Source organism: Phocoena sinus, chromosome X (assembly GCF_008692025.1).
Source record: "Phocoena sinus isolate mPhoSin1 chromosome X, mPhoSin1.pri, whole genome shotgun sequence".
NCBI classification, from domain to species: Eukaryota; Metazoa; Chordata; class Mammalia; order Artiodactyla; family Phocoenidae; genus Phocoena; species Phocoena sinus.
In genome coordinates, this window is record NC_045784.1 from 39,144,344 (window position 1) to 39,163,412 (window position 19,069).

The window sequence follows — 19,069 nt, forward strand, 5'->3', positions numbered from 1 at the left end:
GTCCCTTTCAAAAGTCACTTTGAGCTGCTATGATTAAGCTCTAAAAGCCACAAGCCTGCCTCCTGTTCCATCCTTTCATGACTGAAGGATGATGCCAATCTTTCACTTAGGCAGTGGTGGTTTTCTGTTTCAACGGTCGGGGTATGAATGGGTACCTGCCCTCCATTGGTTGTTGAGATGATCCTGGCACTGCCCCCACACTGCTTCACATACCACAGGAACCAGAGAGCGGAGACCTCATGGGTCTCTGCGGTGACACACAGGTTCACAAAGAGAGTAGCAAGCTGCTTCGAAGATCTGCTCAGGGAGAAACAAGAGCAAAGCTGGCAAATGCAGGGGAGCATCTTCTTCATTCTCTGGAAATCATTCAAGCAGTAAACTTAACTTGGCTATAAGTGGAGAACAATTTAGCAAGTTTCAGAAAACTGTCACTAGAATCTAATATTATAAAACATGACGTCAGAGATTTGGGGAATAGGAGACATATTTTCCCCTTAATCAAAAGACCTAGCTCAGAATCAGCACGTATTCCATATGCTATGCTGTTACGGCTGCTCTCCACACACTTGCTACTCTCCTAGGCATCCCCATCTCAGTAAAAGGCATCACCATTCACCCACTCGCTAAGGCCAACACTCCAGAAATCAACCTTAATTTCTCTCTTTCCATCACTCTCCCACCATCCAATCCATCAGGAAGTCCTGTTGTCTCTCACCACATCACTCCACCTTCATTACCACCAAACTGGCATCATCTCTTGCCGGGATGATTAGAATTATTTCCTCCAGACTTGTCTTTCTCGTTCCACTTGTCCTCACTGAATATCTATGTACCACACTTGAAGCCAAAAGGTTTTTATTGCCCTCCCCTCCGTGGTGCTCTTTCTATAGTGTAAATTAAGTCATGTCATTCCCTCGCTTAAAACTTTCCAGTGGCATCCTATCAAAACCAGAATAAGAGTCAGATCTTTTACCAGGGCCTCCAAAGTTCTAAGTGATCTAGCCCATGCCTACCTTTCCTATCTCATCCTGTACCTTCTGTACTTATTCTAATGTCCCCTCAGAAAGATGAACTCTTATATGTCTATAAAAATGAGCACCAGCTTCTATATTCCCAGCACGCTGGCGTTCTCTATCATTTTACTACAGTGTGGTAGCTTTAAAACTATTTTCACTGTCTTAAATTATCTTAATTATTGGTTTATTATTTTTTTATTGCTGTCTCCCCCACTAGAATATCAACCAGTGAGACAGGGATCTTAACTTTCTTGCTAACCATAGTATCCTCTTTAATAAAATAGTGACTGGAACATAGTAAGCACTTAATAAATTACTTGTTAGATGACTGAATGAATACATGGTTGGTGGGAAATATCAATTAAACATTACCTTTCTTTTCTTTCTTTCTTTCTTTTGGCCATGCCACACAGCTTGCAGGATCTCAGTTCCCCAACTGGATTAAACCCAGGCCACGGCAGTGAAAGCCTGGAATCCTAACCACTAGGCCACCAGGAAACTCCCTAAACATTACTTTTAAATGACCCATAATGCTCAAAGGATATGCTAGGTGCTGTACCAAGTACAGAATTAGTCACAGTTATCTATTCAGTTATTTTACTGTCTAATGGAAGACCAGCTCAAAGAATGGATGAGGGGAAAAAGTGATTAATAGAGTATAGACAGACGAACTTTTGCTTGAGGTTGGCAGGTAAATGATGAGAGGTTATGTCCTATCTGGAACCACACCAGAAAGTGAATGATCTCATGCAATTCCAACAGCTCAGTGAAATCTAACATATCCTAAAATTCACCAGTAGTAATGTGTACTCTGGGATATCTTTAATTAGGAGCAGTCCCGCTTTTGACTTTGACATAAAGTTTGCATGTTGTTAATCTGGTTATACCTGAGGCAGAATTTTCCACCTGGTAGTGCTGACAATGGGTGGAATAAATAATACCGTCTTCCATTTATTGAACTCTTTCATACTCCATGGTTTTTAAAACCCATTGTCTTATCGATTTGTCACCAAAATGACAGTCATTATTTTTCCCCAGTTCACAAACCCAAACACTGAGTCTCAGGGAAGTTAATAACATGTAGCGCACAGCTCACTAAATGGTACAACTGCAAACCACATCATACCTGATTCAAACTTCATGCTTTTAATGCCTCAAAATGCTTTAAAATCAGTCAGTTGACAACCTTGAAGGGACAAATATTGACCAAGGGACACCTCTCTACCCTAGTGTACCTTGACTCTGGAAGTTTGTAGAATCACACCTAACACACATACCAGTTACTTGTAGCACTTTTGTGACAGTCCCCATCATTAAGCCTGCATATAGTGTAATATATATGTTGAAGTGACTTCAAGTTAGTTTTGCAACATTCCTCATGATAACTGAAGGGATGGAAATTGCTGACTCATGCTTTCTTTGCAGAGGCAATTTTTGGCTTCTATCTAAAACAAATATCCAAAGATTGGTTTAAAATATTACTTCAAAGTGAAAACATCCTTTGCTGCTTCCTGATGTCCCGTTTTCTTTGTTCTTTATTGTATAGGTGAATTCGGATGGTACAAGGGAGTCATAAATCACTAAAACCCAATGTTGCCCTAGCTAGATAACCGATATTAAATATAAAAATAGAGCTGTGATTCTAGCTGTTACTGTTGCCAATTTGGTGAGAAAGAAATAACCCTGGTTTGAAATCAAGGGAGATCTAAAAGTAATTTGTCTCTGGAGGGCCAGGCCATTCTTAATCCTTTATTTGATTTACTCTAGGAGCTTTACTGAGAAAACAAATGAGAAGAAAAATATCTGAGGGATGGAAGGCCAAGGAAGCTAGTGCAATAATATTTTCGTGTTCCTTGCCCTGTTGACTCTTTAAAAGATAAACGTTATTATGCTTTCTACATGAAAAATATACACTTATTATATAAAATTTGGAAAATTCATAAAATAAAAAGATGAGAGAATGAGTATCTTCCACATTTCTGCCCCCCCAAAGATAATCCCTAGACTCATTTTGGTGCATTCCTTTTTCTAGTTATAGGTTTTAAAAAGTGTATTTACATAGCTGTGACTACATCATAAATTTAATCTGTTTCTGAAAACCACTTTATAAATGATAACAGAAAGAACGATCAACATTAGTCTTTGAATATATGATTGTGCTTTAGTTTGAACCACGGTAGGTTGGATATTCTGGGGATTACTTCCTTTAAAACCAGGAAATGACATCATGCTTATCTTGCTTAGGAAAAATTTAAAAATTACTTTGTGTTCATATATTCTTAACATCTCAGAATGCTTTCTTTTGTCAGCCAACAACCTAGAATATTCGCTAAGGGGAGGATTAGGTCAAGGACTATAGCAGAAAAACTCAGATCTCTGTGAGACCAAAGAAATATAATTAGTCCTATCTTCAATGAGCTTCAAAGCTCTCTGGAGAGAGAAGACCTAATGAATTTATTAAAAGCTTTTTGTAACAGGAGTTATAAAACAAATGCAGGTAAAAAATACTCACTATATTTTGAAAATCTCATGTATAAAATTTAAAAGTAAATCATGCAATTTTATTACAAACAAAATAAGTTGTATTACAAACTACATTCTAAAACAGAGTGGTAAATAGTATCAGATAAGTGTTAAAAAGGATGTAATTAATAATAGGTATTGGTTTCGTGACAATAAAAGGGTTTTACTCTTTCAAAATTGGTTGCTTTCGAAGGCTGAAGACGTAGGAGAGGCACGTGTTCGTCAGAGTATTATATAGTAATAACGGTAATGATTAAAAAATGGAAGTAACTGAAACGTCAAATGCTAATAGATAAACACATTATGGTATTCACTTCCCATGGAATAGTCTGCAACCGTGAATATGACGTTTGATGAAGAATTTTAATGACGTGGATAACTGCTTGCATTGTAATATTAGATGTTAAAAAACATTCTGATGGATATCCGTTGCTTGCAGTGAATGTACAGTTTTCTCTTTAGGAATGAGATGATATATCACATTGTACATACTTGATGACAGCCTGATTTTCTATCTGTTTAATAGTATGATGTTTTTCAAGCCATTAAATGTTCTTCTTCAACACGATTTTTAAAGATTTTAGAGTATTCCAGTTTTCAGACAAACCATAATTAATTTAACCAGTCTTCTATTACGGGACATTTAGATTTTCCTTTTAAAACTAATGCTTTGAATCTCCCTCTCTCCCTTTCTCTCTCTGTTTCTCCCTCTCTTCTTTTCTCTCTCCTTCTTTAAGCTAAATTCTAAGAAGTTGAACTTATGTATGAAGAAGTGTGTACATTTTATGTCTTTTGGTTACTTCCATATCAGAGAACTTCTCTAGAAGTTCCTCTTCAAAGCTTTGAAGAATTCCACTCCATCCCATAGGTGTTTGAAATGCATGTGCTGAGGCATTCTCTCCATACTTGACCACCAGTGAGGAGTATACAAGTATCCCTACATCGACAGCTTGATAAGTGAGATCTTTAAGCTGTTCTAAATAAGGGAAGTGGCACAATGTGGTCTGTCCTAAGGACTTTAGGGGGTAATACCACCTTTGTAATGCAAAACTATCCCAAAGAAGTAGGTTTGATGTATAGACATCTTTAGGGCAGGACATGGTTCCAATATTTTTCAGCACTCCACCTGGCCAAATGGTGTGGTTATAGACACAGAGCAGCTACTCGGTTCATAGCTGCTGAACGGAATTGCTAACTAAACCTGAAAGAGAGTCACAGTCAATGCCTGTGCCTAATGGCGAGTCTTACTCCGTCCAGCAGATCTTGTCCAGCAGCTCCTTCATCGTCATGTGGTCCCACTGTTCTGCAAGCGGCGCCTTCCATGGGGCATCACTGGGAATCTACATTCAGATGACGATTCAGAGGGGAAAAGCAAATGTAATTTTCCATTTTAAATAACTATTTGAATAGTATTCAAAACTCTAACTTAAAGAAGGAAAATGCAAGTTTTCCAAATTCCCCCAATAGTGGTTTTTTACTGCACAATCCATGTTGTCTGTGTAGATTTCCTATTCACTCAATCCATATTTTATATATATATATATATATATATATTTTTTTTTTTTTTTTTTTTTTTTTTTTTTTTTTTGCGGTACGCGGGCCTCTCACTGCTGTGGCCTCTCCCGTTGCGGAGCACAGGCTCCGGACGCGCAGGCTCAGCGGCCATGGCTCACGGGCCCAGCCGCTCCGCGGCACGTGGGATCTTCCCGGACCGGGGCACGAACCCACGTCCCCTGCATCGGCAGGCGGACTCTCAACCACTGCGCCACCAGGGGAGCCCCATATTTAATTTTTGATAACCTTTCCTGTGCTATAAATGGAGGCTATGTTGTAATCAGGCTGTTTCCAAATATCAACTACTAAGTTACTAATATAGTTTAGAGAGAACAATTCAGAAATTCAACTCCTTGGGACTTCCCTGGTGGTCCAGTGGCTAAGACTCCACGCTCCCACTGCAGGGGGCCCAGGTTCGATCCCTGCTCAGGGAACTAGATCCCACACGCCACAACTAAGAGTTTGCATGCCACAACTAAAGATTTCTCATGCTGCGACTAAAAGATCCCAAATGCCACAACTGAAGATCCCACACGTGGCAACGTAGATCCCTCGTGTCACAGCTAAGGCCTGGCACAGCCAAAAATAAATAAATAAATAATAATTTAAAAAAAATCAACTCCTTAACAAAGATCAGAAAGATGTACCAGATCATGTCTAAACTGGAGTTTCAGGTCAAGCTCTGTGTGTGTTTACTCAGGAGCTGCAGGTTTGAGCACGGTGGTGACTCAAAGACCCAGAAGCCTTACGTGCTATGTCCTGAGGATATTCTAAATTAGAAACATCATCCCAGGAAAGCTGAATGATAGAAGATCTTCTCCCCCCTCATCAGTAGTATGCAACTTGCAGCCTATTGGACATGTCATTCTTTTAGAGGTTAGAAACTCACTTATTCATCTCACAAATCTTTACTGCAAGTTACTGTGCTACACAACGTGCCAGGCACTGTTGACATGCCTCACCTTCTTTCTTTTAAGGACTAAACTTATTACGAAGAATACAAATGTCATCAAAGAAGCTTTAGGAAGCTTTACCTCTCGTCCCATGTCATCCATCGTCCTCCAAAGGTTGTTAAGATCTAGGCAGGCAATTGGATTCCACATAGGTGGGAACGGGCCCCTGAAGGGGTAGGATTTGCCCTGTGAGATACAAGATAATTTTAAAAGGAAACATTTACTACAATGGAAAAGTAGTTAAATATGCCAAGTTGTTAAATATCTGTAAGCAAAATCACGTTATCAATATGTGATATACACTCAAGTGTTTTAGTTCCTGAGTGTCCTCAGAACCCAACTTAACTTTTTAGCATTAAGATTTCCAGCAAAATTCCCTGTTACCTAAAGAAATTTGGTGGCACACCAAACACAATAGAAAGGTTTCTCTCTGAAATTGGAACACTTATCATGTAAAATGTAAATGCCAGTACAGAAGTGGGGTTACCTAATCTCATTTGCCAATGATACTTGCAAATATCTCAGAGCCAGGAGACTCTGCGTGGTGGAGGGTCAGAAAATGACAACTATAAATGTTACACAAGTTAGAAGGGGATGAAAAACCGATTGCAGGAATGCAAGTATCTGTAGGAAGAGCCACAAAACAGGGCCGAGCAAGCTTCTCCAAGGAATCAGATATGCTAGGTCAACACAGGAGTTCCCAGAGATCAAGGTCAAAGCAGAAAGAAGAGACAACTTAGGGAGTTCCCTGGTGGTCCAGTGGTTAGGACTCAGCTCTTTCACTGCCGTGGCCGGGGTCTGATCTCTAGTCAGGGACTAAGATCCCGCACGCCGAGCAGTGCAGCCAAAAAAAAAAAAAAAAAAAAAAAAAAAAAAAAAGAAAAAAGAAGAAAAGAGGGTTTCCCTGGTGGCGCAGTGGTTGAGAGTCCGCCTGCCAATGCAGGCGACACAGGTTCGTGCCCCGGTCCGGGAAGATCCCACATGCCGCAGAGCGGCTGGGCCCATGAGCCATGGCCGCTGAGCCTGCGCGTCCGGAGCCTGTGCTCCGCAACGGGAGAGGCCACAACAGTGAGAGGCCCGCATACTGCAAAAACAGGAGACACAACTTCAAGGTTCTCTTTGTGACATGTTTACACTGCCTGGTTCTCCCAGAAGAGCAGGGACGCTTTGACACAGAGACAAAGGGCATATATTTCTCCAAGGATTACTAACATGGCAGCTTGTATGTCATCTCTGGGAGGCTTAACTTAATGGCAGTTCAGGTACATCCACAAAAACCACTTTAGGTTCATTTGAAAACCTGAGTCAGAAGTCAGGCCATGCATTCTGACATCATCTTGCAACCAAATTGGAGTAACTCAAGGTCCACAGTCAACCAAGATCTCACAATAACTCTCAGTCATTTGGCAAAGATTCATCTCACACTGATTTTGTAGTTACAGAAACTATTTTAATAATTAATTCTATGGTCATATTGTTCTTTGTTCTCCAACAAGGCCCTAAGATTCTCAGGGAAGAGTTATCATACAGGCTTACTTTGCTTCTTGTATTAGTCAGGGTTCTCCAGAGAAACAGAACCGATAGGATGTATGTGTGTGTGAGAAGGGGGGCGGGGGGCAGTGAGAGAGAGATTAATTTAGGGAATTGGCTCAGGCAATTGTAGAGGCTTGGCAACTCCAAAATCTACAGGGCAGGCTGGCTGGCTGGAAACCCAGGGAAGAGTTGCAGTTCAAGTCCAAAGGCCATCTGCTAGCAGAATTCCGTCTTCCTTGGGGGACCTCAGTGTTTTTCTATTAAGGCCTTTAACTGATTGGATGAGGTCTACTCACATTATGGAGGATAATCTGCTTTATTCAAAGTCTAATTTAAATGTTAAACTCATCTAAAAAGAAACCTCTACAGAAGCATCTAGGATAGTGTTTGATCAAATGTCTTTTGTGGCCTAGCCAAGTAGACACATAAAATTAACTATCACACTTCTTAGTCAACTTTACTGAGGTATAATTTACACCCAAAGAAACAATTTTAAATGCACGATTTGAGAAGTTTTTGACACACTGTAAGCACCTGTGTAACCATTACCACAATCAAGATATAAAGCATTCCCATCACCCCAGAAAGTTCTCTCTTGCCCCTCCCCAGTCAATTCCTGTCCACTTTCTGGCCCAAGACAACCACTGATCGGTTTTTTGTCACTATAGATTGGTTTTGCCTGTTCTAGAATTTCTTAAACAATGGAATCATGCAGTATGTATGATTCCACCTTTATCTGGCTTCTTTTGCTTGGCATGACGTTCTTGAGGTTCATCCATGCTGCAGTCAGTCCTTTCTGATTGCTGAGTAGTATTCCATTGTATGGATGTACCATGCTTTGTTTATCCATTCCTCTGTTGACGATTCTTTCCAGTTTTGATTCATTCATTGTGGATGTTTGCTATGAACATCCCTGTACGGGTCTTTTTACATACATATATTTTTTTTCTCTTGGATAAATGCCTAGGAGCAGAATGGCTGAGCTGCATGGTGGGTGTATGTTTAACTTTTCAAGTTTAACAGTTTCCAAAGTGGTTCTACTGCTTTATATTCTCACCAGAAATGTATGAGAGTTCTAATTGCTCCACATCCCAACCAACACTTGTCGACTTTTCTTTTATGCTTTAAGTACACTGTTGATTTTAGAATATTAGATTTACAGAGAAGTTGCAGAGATAGTACAGAAAGTGTCTAGATCCCTCTCAACTAGTTTTCCCTAATGTTAGCATCGTGCATTACCGTTGTACATTTCTCAAAACCCAGGGATTGACACTGGTACATGACTATTTATAAAACCTAAGACCTTATTCGACTTCACCAATTTGTAAACTAAGGTACTTTTTCTGTTCCAGGATCCCACAAAAGATACTACATTACACTTAGTCACCAAGTCTCCTTGGTCTTTGGTCTGTGACAGTGTCTCAGTTTTTCCTTCTTTTTCATGACCATGACAGTTCGGAAGGATACTGGTCAGGTATTTAGTAGACTGTCTCTCAATCTGGATCTGTGTGAATTTTTTTTTTCATTTTTAGATGGGGGTTGTGGGTTTGGGGGAAGAATACAACAGAGGAAAGTGCCCTTCTCACCACATCACCTTGGGGGGCACCTGACTTATCTCTGCTGATATTAACTTGATTCCTTGGTTAAGGTGGTACCTGCCAGCTTTCTCCACTGTAAAGTTATATTTCCCCCTTTCCCTGCTCTGTTCCTTGGAAGAGAGTCACTAAGTTCAGTCCATTCTCAAGAGGAGATGGTAGGGAGTAAACACTACTTCCTGGAGGGAGGTGTCCAGATACATTTTTAAAATTCTTCTCTAGGGAATATTTGCCTCTTTCTCCCCTGTTATTTATTTATTCAATCTCCTCTTTATATCAGTATGGACTTATATATATTCACTTTATACTTTGGGTTATAATCCAATACTACATTTTTATTTTCTTGCTCAAATTGTTCCATCTGTGGTCGTTGGGGGCTCCTGTGTCCTCTTGACATGGCTTCATCCTTCTGTTTTTTGAGCGCTTTCTTCATTTCTGGCACTAGAAGATTCTCCAGGCTCATTGTCTATTGTCTCTGCCACAGCCCTAGGATCTGCCATTTCTCCAAGGAGCCTTCATTTCTTTTATTTTTAAAAATGTTGAATTTAATAGAATCAACTAGGTGTATGCTGGCTTTAAAAAAAAAGCAGCTTTTTTGAGATACAATTCACATACCACGCAATTTGCATGCTGACTTTTTTAAACCTCTACTTATGCCTCCATCAGAGCTCAGCACATAGAATTTATTCAGTAGAAACCTATGGATGGATCCATAGGATCATTCTCCGCAAAGCACATGTGGGTCCCACCCCAGCACTGCCTCCCTGAAACTGATTGACACCGAGCGAGTGAGTTGCTTAATCTCGTTGTTCCAACTCAACATCTCTTGGCCTCATCATCTTCCTCCAGGAATTATGCCCAGATTACCATAAACAACTGGGTTAGGTGGCCTTCTCAGGGTCCCAGAGCTCCCCGTTTACCTTTCACCTGCCACTAACTCCACTGTACCAGCTTCATGCATTTACCACTTTGTGTCACCCATTGGGCTCTAAGCTGCAAGATCACGGACTCAAGTCAGCCTACCTGGATCAAGTCATGGCTCTGCCACTCACTAGTTGTGTTCAGTTACTTAAGCTCTCTGTCCTCAGTTTACTTGTGTATAAATGGGACGACAGTAGCTACCTCACAGATGTACTAGAAAGGCGAAGTGAGATGATTCACGTAAGTTACTTTGAACAGTGGCTGGCGTGTTGTCAGTTCTCAGTAAATGTTGTTGTTGCTATTACTGCAGCTGTTACTACTGTAATTATTATTTTTGCACGCCTAGGACCTGTAGGCGTAGATTGATGGCACACAGTAAATTCACAATAAATGTTGGATATCATCTCAGCTGTGTGACCTTGAACTTGTTATTTATTTGGCACACAATGTCCTGAATTCTAAAAGGATCTTTTGTACTTAGATTTTGTCTTAGTCCATTTGTGCTGCTATAACAAAAGAAACCCCATAGACTGGGTGCTTTATAAACAAGAGAAATTTATTTCTTGCAGTTCTAGAGGTTGGGAAGTCCAAGATCAAGACGCTGGCAGATTTGATGTCTGGTGAGGACCAAGTTCCTGGTTCATAGATGGCCATTTCTTACTGTATCTTCACATGGTGGAAGAGATAAGGGAGCCCTCTGGGTCTGTTTATAAGAGCACCGATCTCATTCATGAGGACTCTGTCCTCATGACCTAATCATCTCCCAAAGGCTCCAACGTCTCATACTAACACATTGGGGGTTAGGATTTCAATATATGAATTGGAGGGGGACAAAAACATTCAGTTTATAGCAGGTTTCCTATGCTATTATTAACTTGCTTGTTTTTAAGTCACCTACTTTGGCCTCCACAGATCCTCACCAGCAACACCTGCCCTGCTTCCCACCACACACCAGAGATGCATTTATACAAAGAGGGTGAGAGATGGAACTCCCATTGTGAAGAACCAAGTCAGGCTACCTCGCAAGGGCAGAGTACATCCAAGACCGGCATACAGAGACCTCTCCCTGGACTCCTCAGTGTGGCATTGTGCCCACAGGTAAAGGGCATCAGAAAGAGATAAAACCACAAGCAGGTTGAATAGCCACCGCTTAAATGGGAAAAACAGCCCATTTTTGTCGCAAAAATCTTTAGGACCAAGAATGGAGAGGAAGAAATTGGTAGTCGCCCAGATAATTTAGTTATTCAGGGCTTTGTGTTTGCTTGTTTTCACAAACACTTTGGTTCTGCTAGAAATCACCAGCAGATGGCTTGAAGAAGAGTGTGACACCAGCAGATTTGGTTAATTGGTGCCTGCTCTGTCACTGCCAAGGTCTGCACCAACAGCCATGGCAACTCCTGGGAACTTAGGGACAAGCGCTTAAAAAACTGAGAACTCCAGTCTGACTCATGGATTGGCTCGGGAAAAGGTGAAGAACAGCTCTTGGGTGAGGGCAGAGTTACCCGGAAAACCATGACCTGCACAGGGAGCCCCATCAACAACAGTAACCTGTTTCTCCTTCCCCGTTAACCTTCAACTCAGGGACACATTGTGAGATGCGCACCTCTCTACCATCCCTCCCTCCTTTCTCAAGGATAAGGTCTTTGTACAGCACGTGTCTTATGGAAGGGATATGATGGAGGTGGGGTGGGGCTTCCAAGATTGTTCTTGATAGATGCCAGCTTAGTAGCCCAGTTGAAATGTCACCCCAGCTGAAGCCCAGGGATTCTCATTCAATGGGGTCCTAAACACAGTGAGGGCTGCACCAACAGCAATCATTCCAGCAACTCAATGGTGTCAGAGACCAGCTGCCAAAGCCCTCCTAAATCAGGAACGCTCTTAGATAGGAGGTGTGTTCAGAACTCTAAAGCCAAAACCGGAGTGAGAAGTGACCACCACAGAGGGCTCTGCGTGAGTAAATGGAAGCCAAACAATATGTAAAGAGCACCGTGATGAAGAAGAATAAAACACTTCACCCTTTTTATGTTCTCATTTACTGACAGTCTTTGGTGTCTTAACGTCCAAGCAGGTAGCATCTTAGCTAAGTTTATAAAAACAATTACAGTTGTCCTTCAGTGTTCTCAGGGCACTGGTTCTAGGACCCACAGCAGATACTCAAATCTGTGAATTCTCACGTCCCAGAGCCGGCCCTCTGTATCCACGGGTTCCGCATCCACAGATTCAACCAACCACGATCATAAACATAATACACGATCCATAGTTGGTTGAATCTGCGAATACGGAGAGCCAACTGTATTCTTTTATAAGATTAGAGAAAGCTTCTGACAAACCCAGGAAAGAACTATTGTTAGAGACATAAAAATGTCAAGTCTTCAAGCTTCAGGGAATAAGTAGGGGAGGGCGGGAACGTCTAAATTTATTTGACGTGACCAAAGGTAACATGAGAGTTTTGTGCCTCAGATTTGGCTGTTGTAGAAACAGTCCAGTGATTGTTACTATTTAGAACATTGTCCAGGGAGGCCTGTCTCGTCTGAAGAAATCATGACATCAGAGTAAGTCCCCAGTTCAGGGACAAAACAACATATCACAACAGATTGAATGCCAACACAGATATGAGAAGCCAGCTGTCTTCTCTCAAGCCAGATGTGAAAGAGATATGCAAAAATGAAAGTCAATGCCACTCACTCATGTGTTTGCTTTAGAAATCACTTTTTTCCATAAAAATGTTAACTTGTCACAGGGTTTTTATTGCTATTTTAGGTGAATTAATAGATATTGTTAAAAATCCTCAGTTTCAATTCCTAATATGGAAAATACAAAGAGATGGAGTCAGTTGAGACGAAGCTACTTGAGGTTCTCAGTAATTTTCAAGAATGTAAAAGTCTGAAAAGGGCTGGTATAGAACCACAGGAGAAGGGATGCAGGGTGGCTTTTTTTTTTTTAAATAAATCTATTTATTTATTTTTGGCTGCGTTGGGTCTTTGTTGCTGCGCATTGGCTTTCTCTAGTTGCGGTGAGCGGGGGCTTCTCTTGTTGCGGAGCGCACGGGCTCTAGGCTCACAGGCTTCAGTAGTTGTGGCACGTGGGCTCAGTAGTTGTGGCTCATGGGCTCTAGAGCGCAGGCTCCGTAGTTGTGGCACACGGGCTTAGTTTCTCCGCAGCATGTGGGGTCTTCCCGGACCAGGGCTCGAACCCGTCCCCTGCATTGGCAGGCGGATTCTTAACCACTGCACCACCAGGGAAGTCCCCAGGGTGGCTTTTAAATGACCAAAGAATGGATTCAAAATGGTCTCGGAAACTTGATAGCTGTGTGACTACAGTCAAGTTGTTCAATATTTGTGTTCTCTTATCTTTAGATTTGGAATAATGGTACCCATCTCACAGGGGTATTGTAAGAATTAACCAAAATGATACATGGCAAACAGGATGCACTCACTAAATGAATGTTGCTGACAGTACTGGGATCATGACGAACACCCCGTCGTTTATACAACCACTTCGTACCCATAAATCCATGCCCACAATTTTTTACTTTTTTTTGCGGTACGCGGACCTCTCACTGCTGTGGCCTCTCCCGCTGCGGAGCACAGGCTCAGGACGCGCAGGCCCAGCAGCCATGGCGCGTGGGCCCAGCCGCTCCGTGGCACGTGGGATCCTCCCGGACCGGGGCACGAACCCACGCTCCCTGCATTGGCAGGCGGACCCCCAACCACTGCACCACCAGGCAAGCCCCGTGCCCACATTTTTGATTAATGTCCTTTGGGTAAATTCCTAGAATCAGACACCCTGGCATGAAGATTTATGTTTGACTTTCTAAAGCAGACTTGCTGAAAACCAGCAACCAACTCGATTATCACATGGCCTTATTTTGTAGCCTAAGAGCTTCGGCAGGCTCAGTAAAAACATCTGAAATCTGCCTCTCAATTCTCCCCGTAACGAGTGGGCCAGGGCTCTGAGACGGGCTGGCTTGGCGGCAAGTACATCACTAATGTCAACTTTGATGCTCCAGACGTCTTGCTCTTCTCCTGACCCTTGTTCTCTGAGGCAAAGACTGCACACCCTGAAGTCTGTCGCATCTGGGAAGCCCTTTTGCCATCTTATTCCCCACATTGACCCCAGTCTCTGCAGTAAGAACAGGTGGCCTGGCCTTTCTTCAATCCCGCTTCTCGACAGTGACCTTTCCCTCTCCGTGTCTCCTCTGCCGTTCATGGGAATGTCGCTTTCCTCACTGTGGAGCAGGCCATCCGGCCCCTCTAGAACTCAATGACTTTTACAGCTCTTGGAAAGGACTATGCTTGGGCCACAAACAAAATAGGAGGACCAAGCTTAACTTTTGATCTATATTTCCAGTTTGGAAGAAAAGAAATTTAATCTACCCTATGGGGGAGGAGGGAAGGAAGCTCTACTTAGGCAAATGGTTTTCTTCCTCTGTTTATCTGTTCTCATTTCTAAGCACTTGGAGCCTGTGGTCAACAGGGGTTCTTTTTTTTTTAAAATGTATTTATTTGTTTTATTTTCGGCTGCGTTGGGTCTGTTGCTGCGTGCGGGCTTTCTCTAGTCGCGGCGAGCGGGGGCTACTCTTCGTTGCGGTGTGCAGGAGCTTCTTGTTGTGGTGGCTTCTCTTGTTGCAGAGCACGAGCTCTAGGCGCACGGGCTTCAGTAGTTGTGGTGCACGGGCTCACTAGTTGTGGCGCACAGGTTTAGTTGCTCCGAGGCATGTGGGATCTTCCTGGACCAGGGCTCGAACCCATGTCCCCTGCATTGGCAGGCAGATTCTTAACCACTGCACCACCAGGGAAGCCCCAGCACGGGGTTCTGATTGCATCATCACATGGGCGAAGCTGGAGGACGGGGTAGACAACAGTGACAACGTTTTTGGAACAAGCCAGCAGCACTTAGCACAGAAAAGGCCTGGAGTTGTTAGGGAACCGTTGACTGAAACCACCCGCCTTGGCCAGACCCCGATTGCCTGAGTTGTCTCACAACAGAAGGTCCTGATAAGGAACATGGTGCTGTCACTGAAAACTAACTAGGTGAATTCGGGAGGGGCCAAAAGAGGGCGGAGAGGACCAACTTCCCAGAGTCCTCTTGCTGGAATCCATCTTGGCTGAGAGATTCACACGCCACCAGGCAGTACCCTGAGTCAGACCAAGCAAGATGATTGGCCAGAGACAACCTGGTAACTAACCCCATTACCATAAAACCCAAGACTGCGAGCCACGTGGCAGAGCAGTTCTCCTGGGTTCCTTTACCCTCCTGCTCTCCGCCCAGCACCCCTTCCTAAAAAAGTCTCTTGCTTTGTCAGCACGTGTGTCTCCTTGGACAACTCATTTCCAGGTGTTAGACAAGAACCCACTCTCGGGCCCTGGAAGGGGTCCACCTTCCTGCAACAGAATCGTCCATGTAGGGAGAAATAGGGAAGATGGGGATGGTACTGGCTGAGAAATTAGGCAAAGCCTTGCAGGAATAATATTAACAAACAATAATGACAACAGCTGACAGAGACTGTTTACCCGGTTCAGGCCTTGTTCTGTGCACTTTACATGTATTGATTCATTAATCTTCACGGCCACCCTTTCAGATGGAGAAGCTGAGACATAGAGAGGTGAAATAATTATCGTCTGCTCAAGGTCTCACAACTGCTAAGTGGCAGCAGGATTGCAATTCAGACATTCAAAGGCCAATACTCTTGATCATGAAACTTCCCAGCCTCTTAATTATAATTATTGAACACCATTTGTCAGACACTAGGCTAATGGTTTTAATTAAATAATTTAATTTAATTCTCACAACTCAGTCAGTAAATTGCTAATTGTGTGTTTCATTTTACAGATGAGTTCTGAAGCACAGAGAGGTTGAGAAGCTTGTTCGAAGGTCACACAGCTTGCACGTCATGGGAAACAGAATTTAACCTCGGGTTTGTGCATTCAGAACTCAAGCTCTTACTTAGATCTCTGCTCCATGAGCCACTGCTCAGTTGGTGTAAAGAAGGTCTCTGGAAGACATTTTGACCCAGTAACCACTTGAGATTCTTACAAACCAGGTAGAAGCTGAGGATGGGTTCAGTGACCAGCCAGATCTTTTCCGTGGCTCTCCCTCCTGATCCCAGGCAAGGACCAGTCCAGCCCACCCTCAAATGACTTCCATGTCAGTTCATTCACTCATTTATTCAACAAATATTTCTTTACACACAGTGTAAAACACACTGGAATTTGAAAACTTGGTATAAAAAAATGTTAAATACCTCATTAACAATTTCATATTGAATACACGTAAAAATGACTATTTTTGATAAATTGGGTTAAACAAAATATACTATTAAACATATATAATTACAAAGGGGCAAAAAGACCTTTGATCGTGGGGATGGTTTCACAGGTGTATACATGTCAAATCTTAAACTCTATACCTTAAATACGTGCAGTTTATTATATGTCAATAATGCTGTAGCTCCCCCATTGCTACCTGAGAGGATTAACAAGAACTAATTTCACCTGTTTATTTATTTTTTCGATGCAGCTATTAGAAATTTTAAAATCACATAGGTCAACAAATACTTCTTGAGCACCTCCTATGTATCTGTCACTGTTCCAGGCTCTGGGAGCACAGTAGTGAGTGACAACAGACAAAAGTCTCTGCTCTCCTGAGAGCTTACATTCTAACAGGTGTAACCAAAATAACTAAACAAAACAGACACTAAAGAAAATAAAGAAGAAAATCATGTAGTATATTAGAGAGTGATAAGTGCTATGAAGAAAAAGAGAGTAGGAAAGGCAAAGAGGGGGTGTTGTGGTTTGGGGTTGATTATAATTTTAAATAAGGTGGACAGGGAAGGCCTCACAGAGAAGGTACCATTTGAGGGAAAAGATGAGAGGAGAGGGGGAAACCATGTGACTCAGCAGGGTGGGGGGCAGAGCACTTCAGGCAGAGGCCCCAGCAAGCATCCTGAGATGGACTGCACAAGGAACAGAAAGGAGGCCAGATTGATCCTCTCTCTTATTCCACAGGGACGTACTCTTGCTCACTAGAACAAATCCAGGCTCCTGCCTCAAGGCTGCCAGAAGAAGGGGGATGCCAAGGAGATGGCCTCTGTGCTCTGGTCAGGGCCTCTGTGCCCTGATGTCAGCAGGCCATCCTCACCACTGCATTGTTGCTGCATCTGTCCTTCAAAGACTCCTTTGCCTTCTAATCTCCAGCAGTGCAAAGCTTAAACTACTTTCTATGCCCAGCTCAAGACTCACTTTCTTCAAGAAGCCTTCCGAAATTCACCTCATCCCCCATCAGTGCTCGAAACATAAGGTTCACTCCATTTTGAGTCCTTACCATAGCAGCTTGTAATTGTTATCTTGATATTATTCTCAAGGTGTTCCACGTGAGTATGCCTTTTTTCTCCAGCTACTTCAGGAAAAGAAACATTTGCCTCCTCCTATAATGTTTAAGAGTGATATATATTCAATTGGTGTTCGACGAGCATTGGATGATTGGATGGATGGATGGAAGGATAGATGATTGATTGGATGAATAGTGCTATAGACTGAATGTCTGTGTGCCTCCCCAAATTCATATGTTGAAACCTAACCCCAGTGTGATGGTATTTGGAGGTGGAGGCCTTTGGGAGGTGATAAGGTTATGAGAGCTGAATCCTCAAGAATGAGATCAGCGCCCTTATAAAAGAAAGTCTGGAGAGCTTCTACCAAGCGAGGATACAGTGAGCAGACGGCATCACCAAATCTGCCAGCAGCCTTGATCTTGGACTTCCCAGCCTCCAGAACTATGAGAAATAAATTTCTATTGTTTATAAGCCACCCAATCTATTGTATTTTGTTATAGCAGCCTAAATTGACTAAGGCAAATAGTATTAAAATAAGAAGAGGAATTCTTCAGGATCTGAGACAGAAGTCTGACTGAATGTTTTCTAAATACAATGAAAGTTAATATCTTCTGAAAAAAATTAAAATGTTTTAACTAGGAAGCTGAGAATTGTAATTCTCCCCCCCCACCCCCCCCCACCCCGCAAACCTGATCAATATCTTTGTCCTCTTTACTTTCATAATCTGTTGTAAATATACATGCTGATGGAGACAGAGGCCTCCACAGGGGAGAGTTTCCAAAATCAGCCCATACATTTACATCAAAGAATAACAGTGTGTTGAGAAGGATGCAGGATTTTGTGCCCCTAATCCTCTGCTGCTTGTATTAGCCATTTCCAGCTGTATCACATGTCAAACCATCAGGACACACCATTGATGTTAAGAGGTTGTTTCCAGAGCAGAATAACGCCCACAGCTAAAATCTACTTTCCTGTTCCAATTTTTTCACTCTTTCAATTTGTAGACACGTAAGTGTTTATTAGATCAAATTAGCACAGGCATCTAGAATATCCCAATAAATGTCACCTCTTTTTCTTAGGGTGTGTAATTTTGAACACTGCCAACACATTACCCAACATGCGTCGTCAGCACTAGCAAAATGCCACAGTGCTCAGGCCTTCCATAATGTGCCTTTCAAAAATAGAGACAGCTACCCAGCAGTTTCAGCTTTCCCAAGAGAAATCTTGGCTCAAATAAACACTGTGTGTACCATTATAAGAAAGCCAAAAACCTGAAGCAGTGGTCCTTGCTCTTCTCTGGGATAAGGGTCCCTCTGAAACTCTGTAGAAAACCACGTAATCTCTCCAGTAAAGTGCACACATACAAACAATTCTATATATAAAACTGGGGAGTGTAACTGAAACTTATCTTGGGCTCTTCCCCAAGAGGCACGGATTTGAGGTTGAGAAAATTTGATTACAATACCGAGTGTTGGTGAGATTAAGAAGCAACCAGACTGTCATGTCCTGCTAATGGGAGTGTGACATAGTATAACCACTTTGGAAAACTCTTTATCAGTATCTATTAAAGATGCTTATGCATACAGCTTGCTACCCACTTCTAGATGCCCAAGAAAATGTTCTCCAAACACATACACAAGAATG

General features: G+C 42.4%; 1 protein-coding gene across 1 annotated transcript in view; it reads right to left on the reverse strand.

Moving 5' to 3' along the window:
* Positions 1-19,069, reverse strand: part of MAOB (monoamine oxidase B) — a 113,869-nt gene that overhangs the window by 22,799 nt on the left and 72,001 nt on the right. Inside the window, exons 4-6 of the mRNA XM_032620151.1 lie at positions 6,128-6,232; positions 4,788-4,879; positions 156-297 (exon numbers count right to left, since the gene is read on the reverse strand). Of these exons, the coding sequence (XP_032476042.1) occupies positions 156-297; positions 4,788-4,879; positions 6,128-6,232 (339 nt within the window). The remainder of the gene's footprint in view (positions 1-155; positions 298-4,787; positions 4,880-6,127; positions 6,233-19,069) is intronic.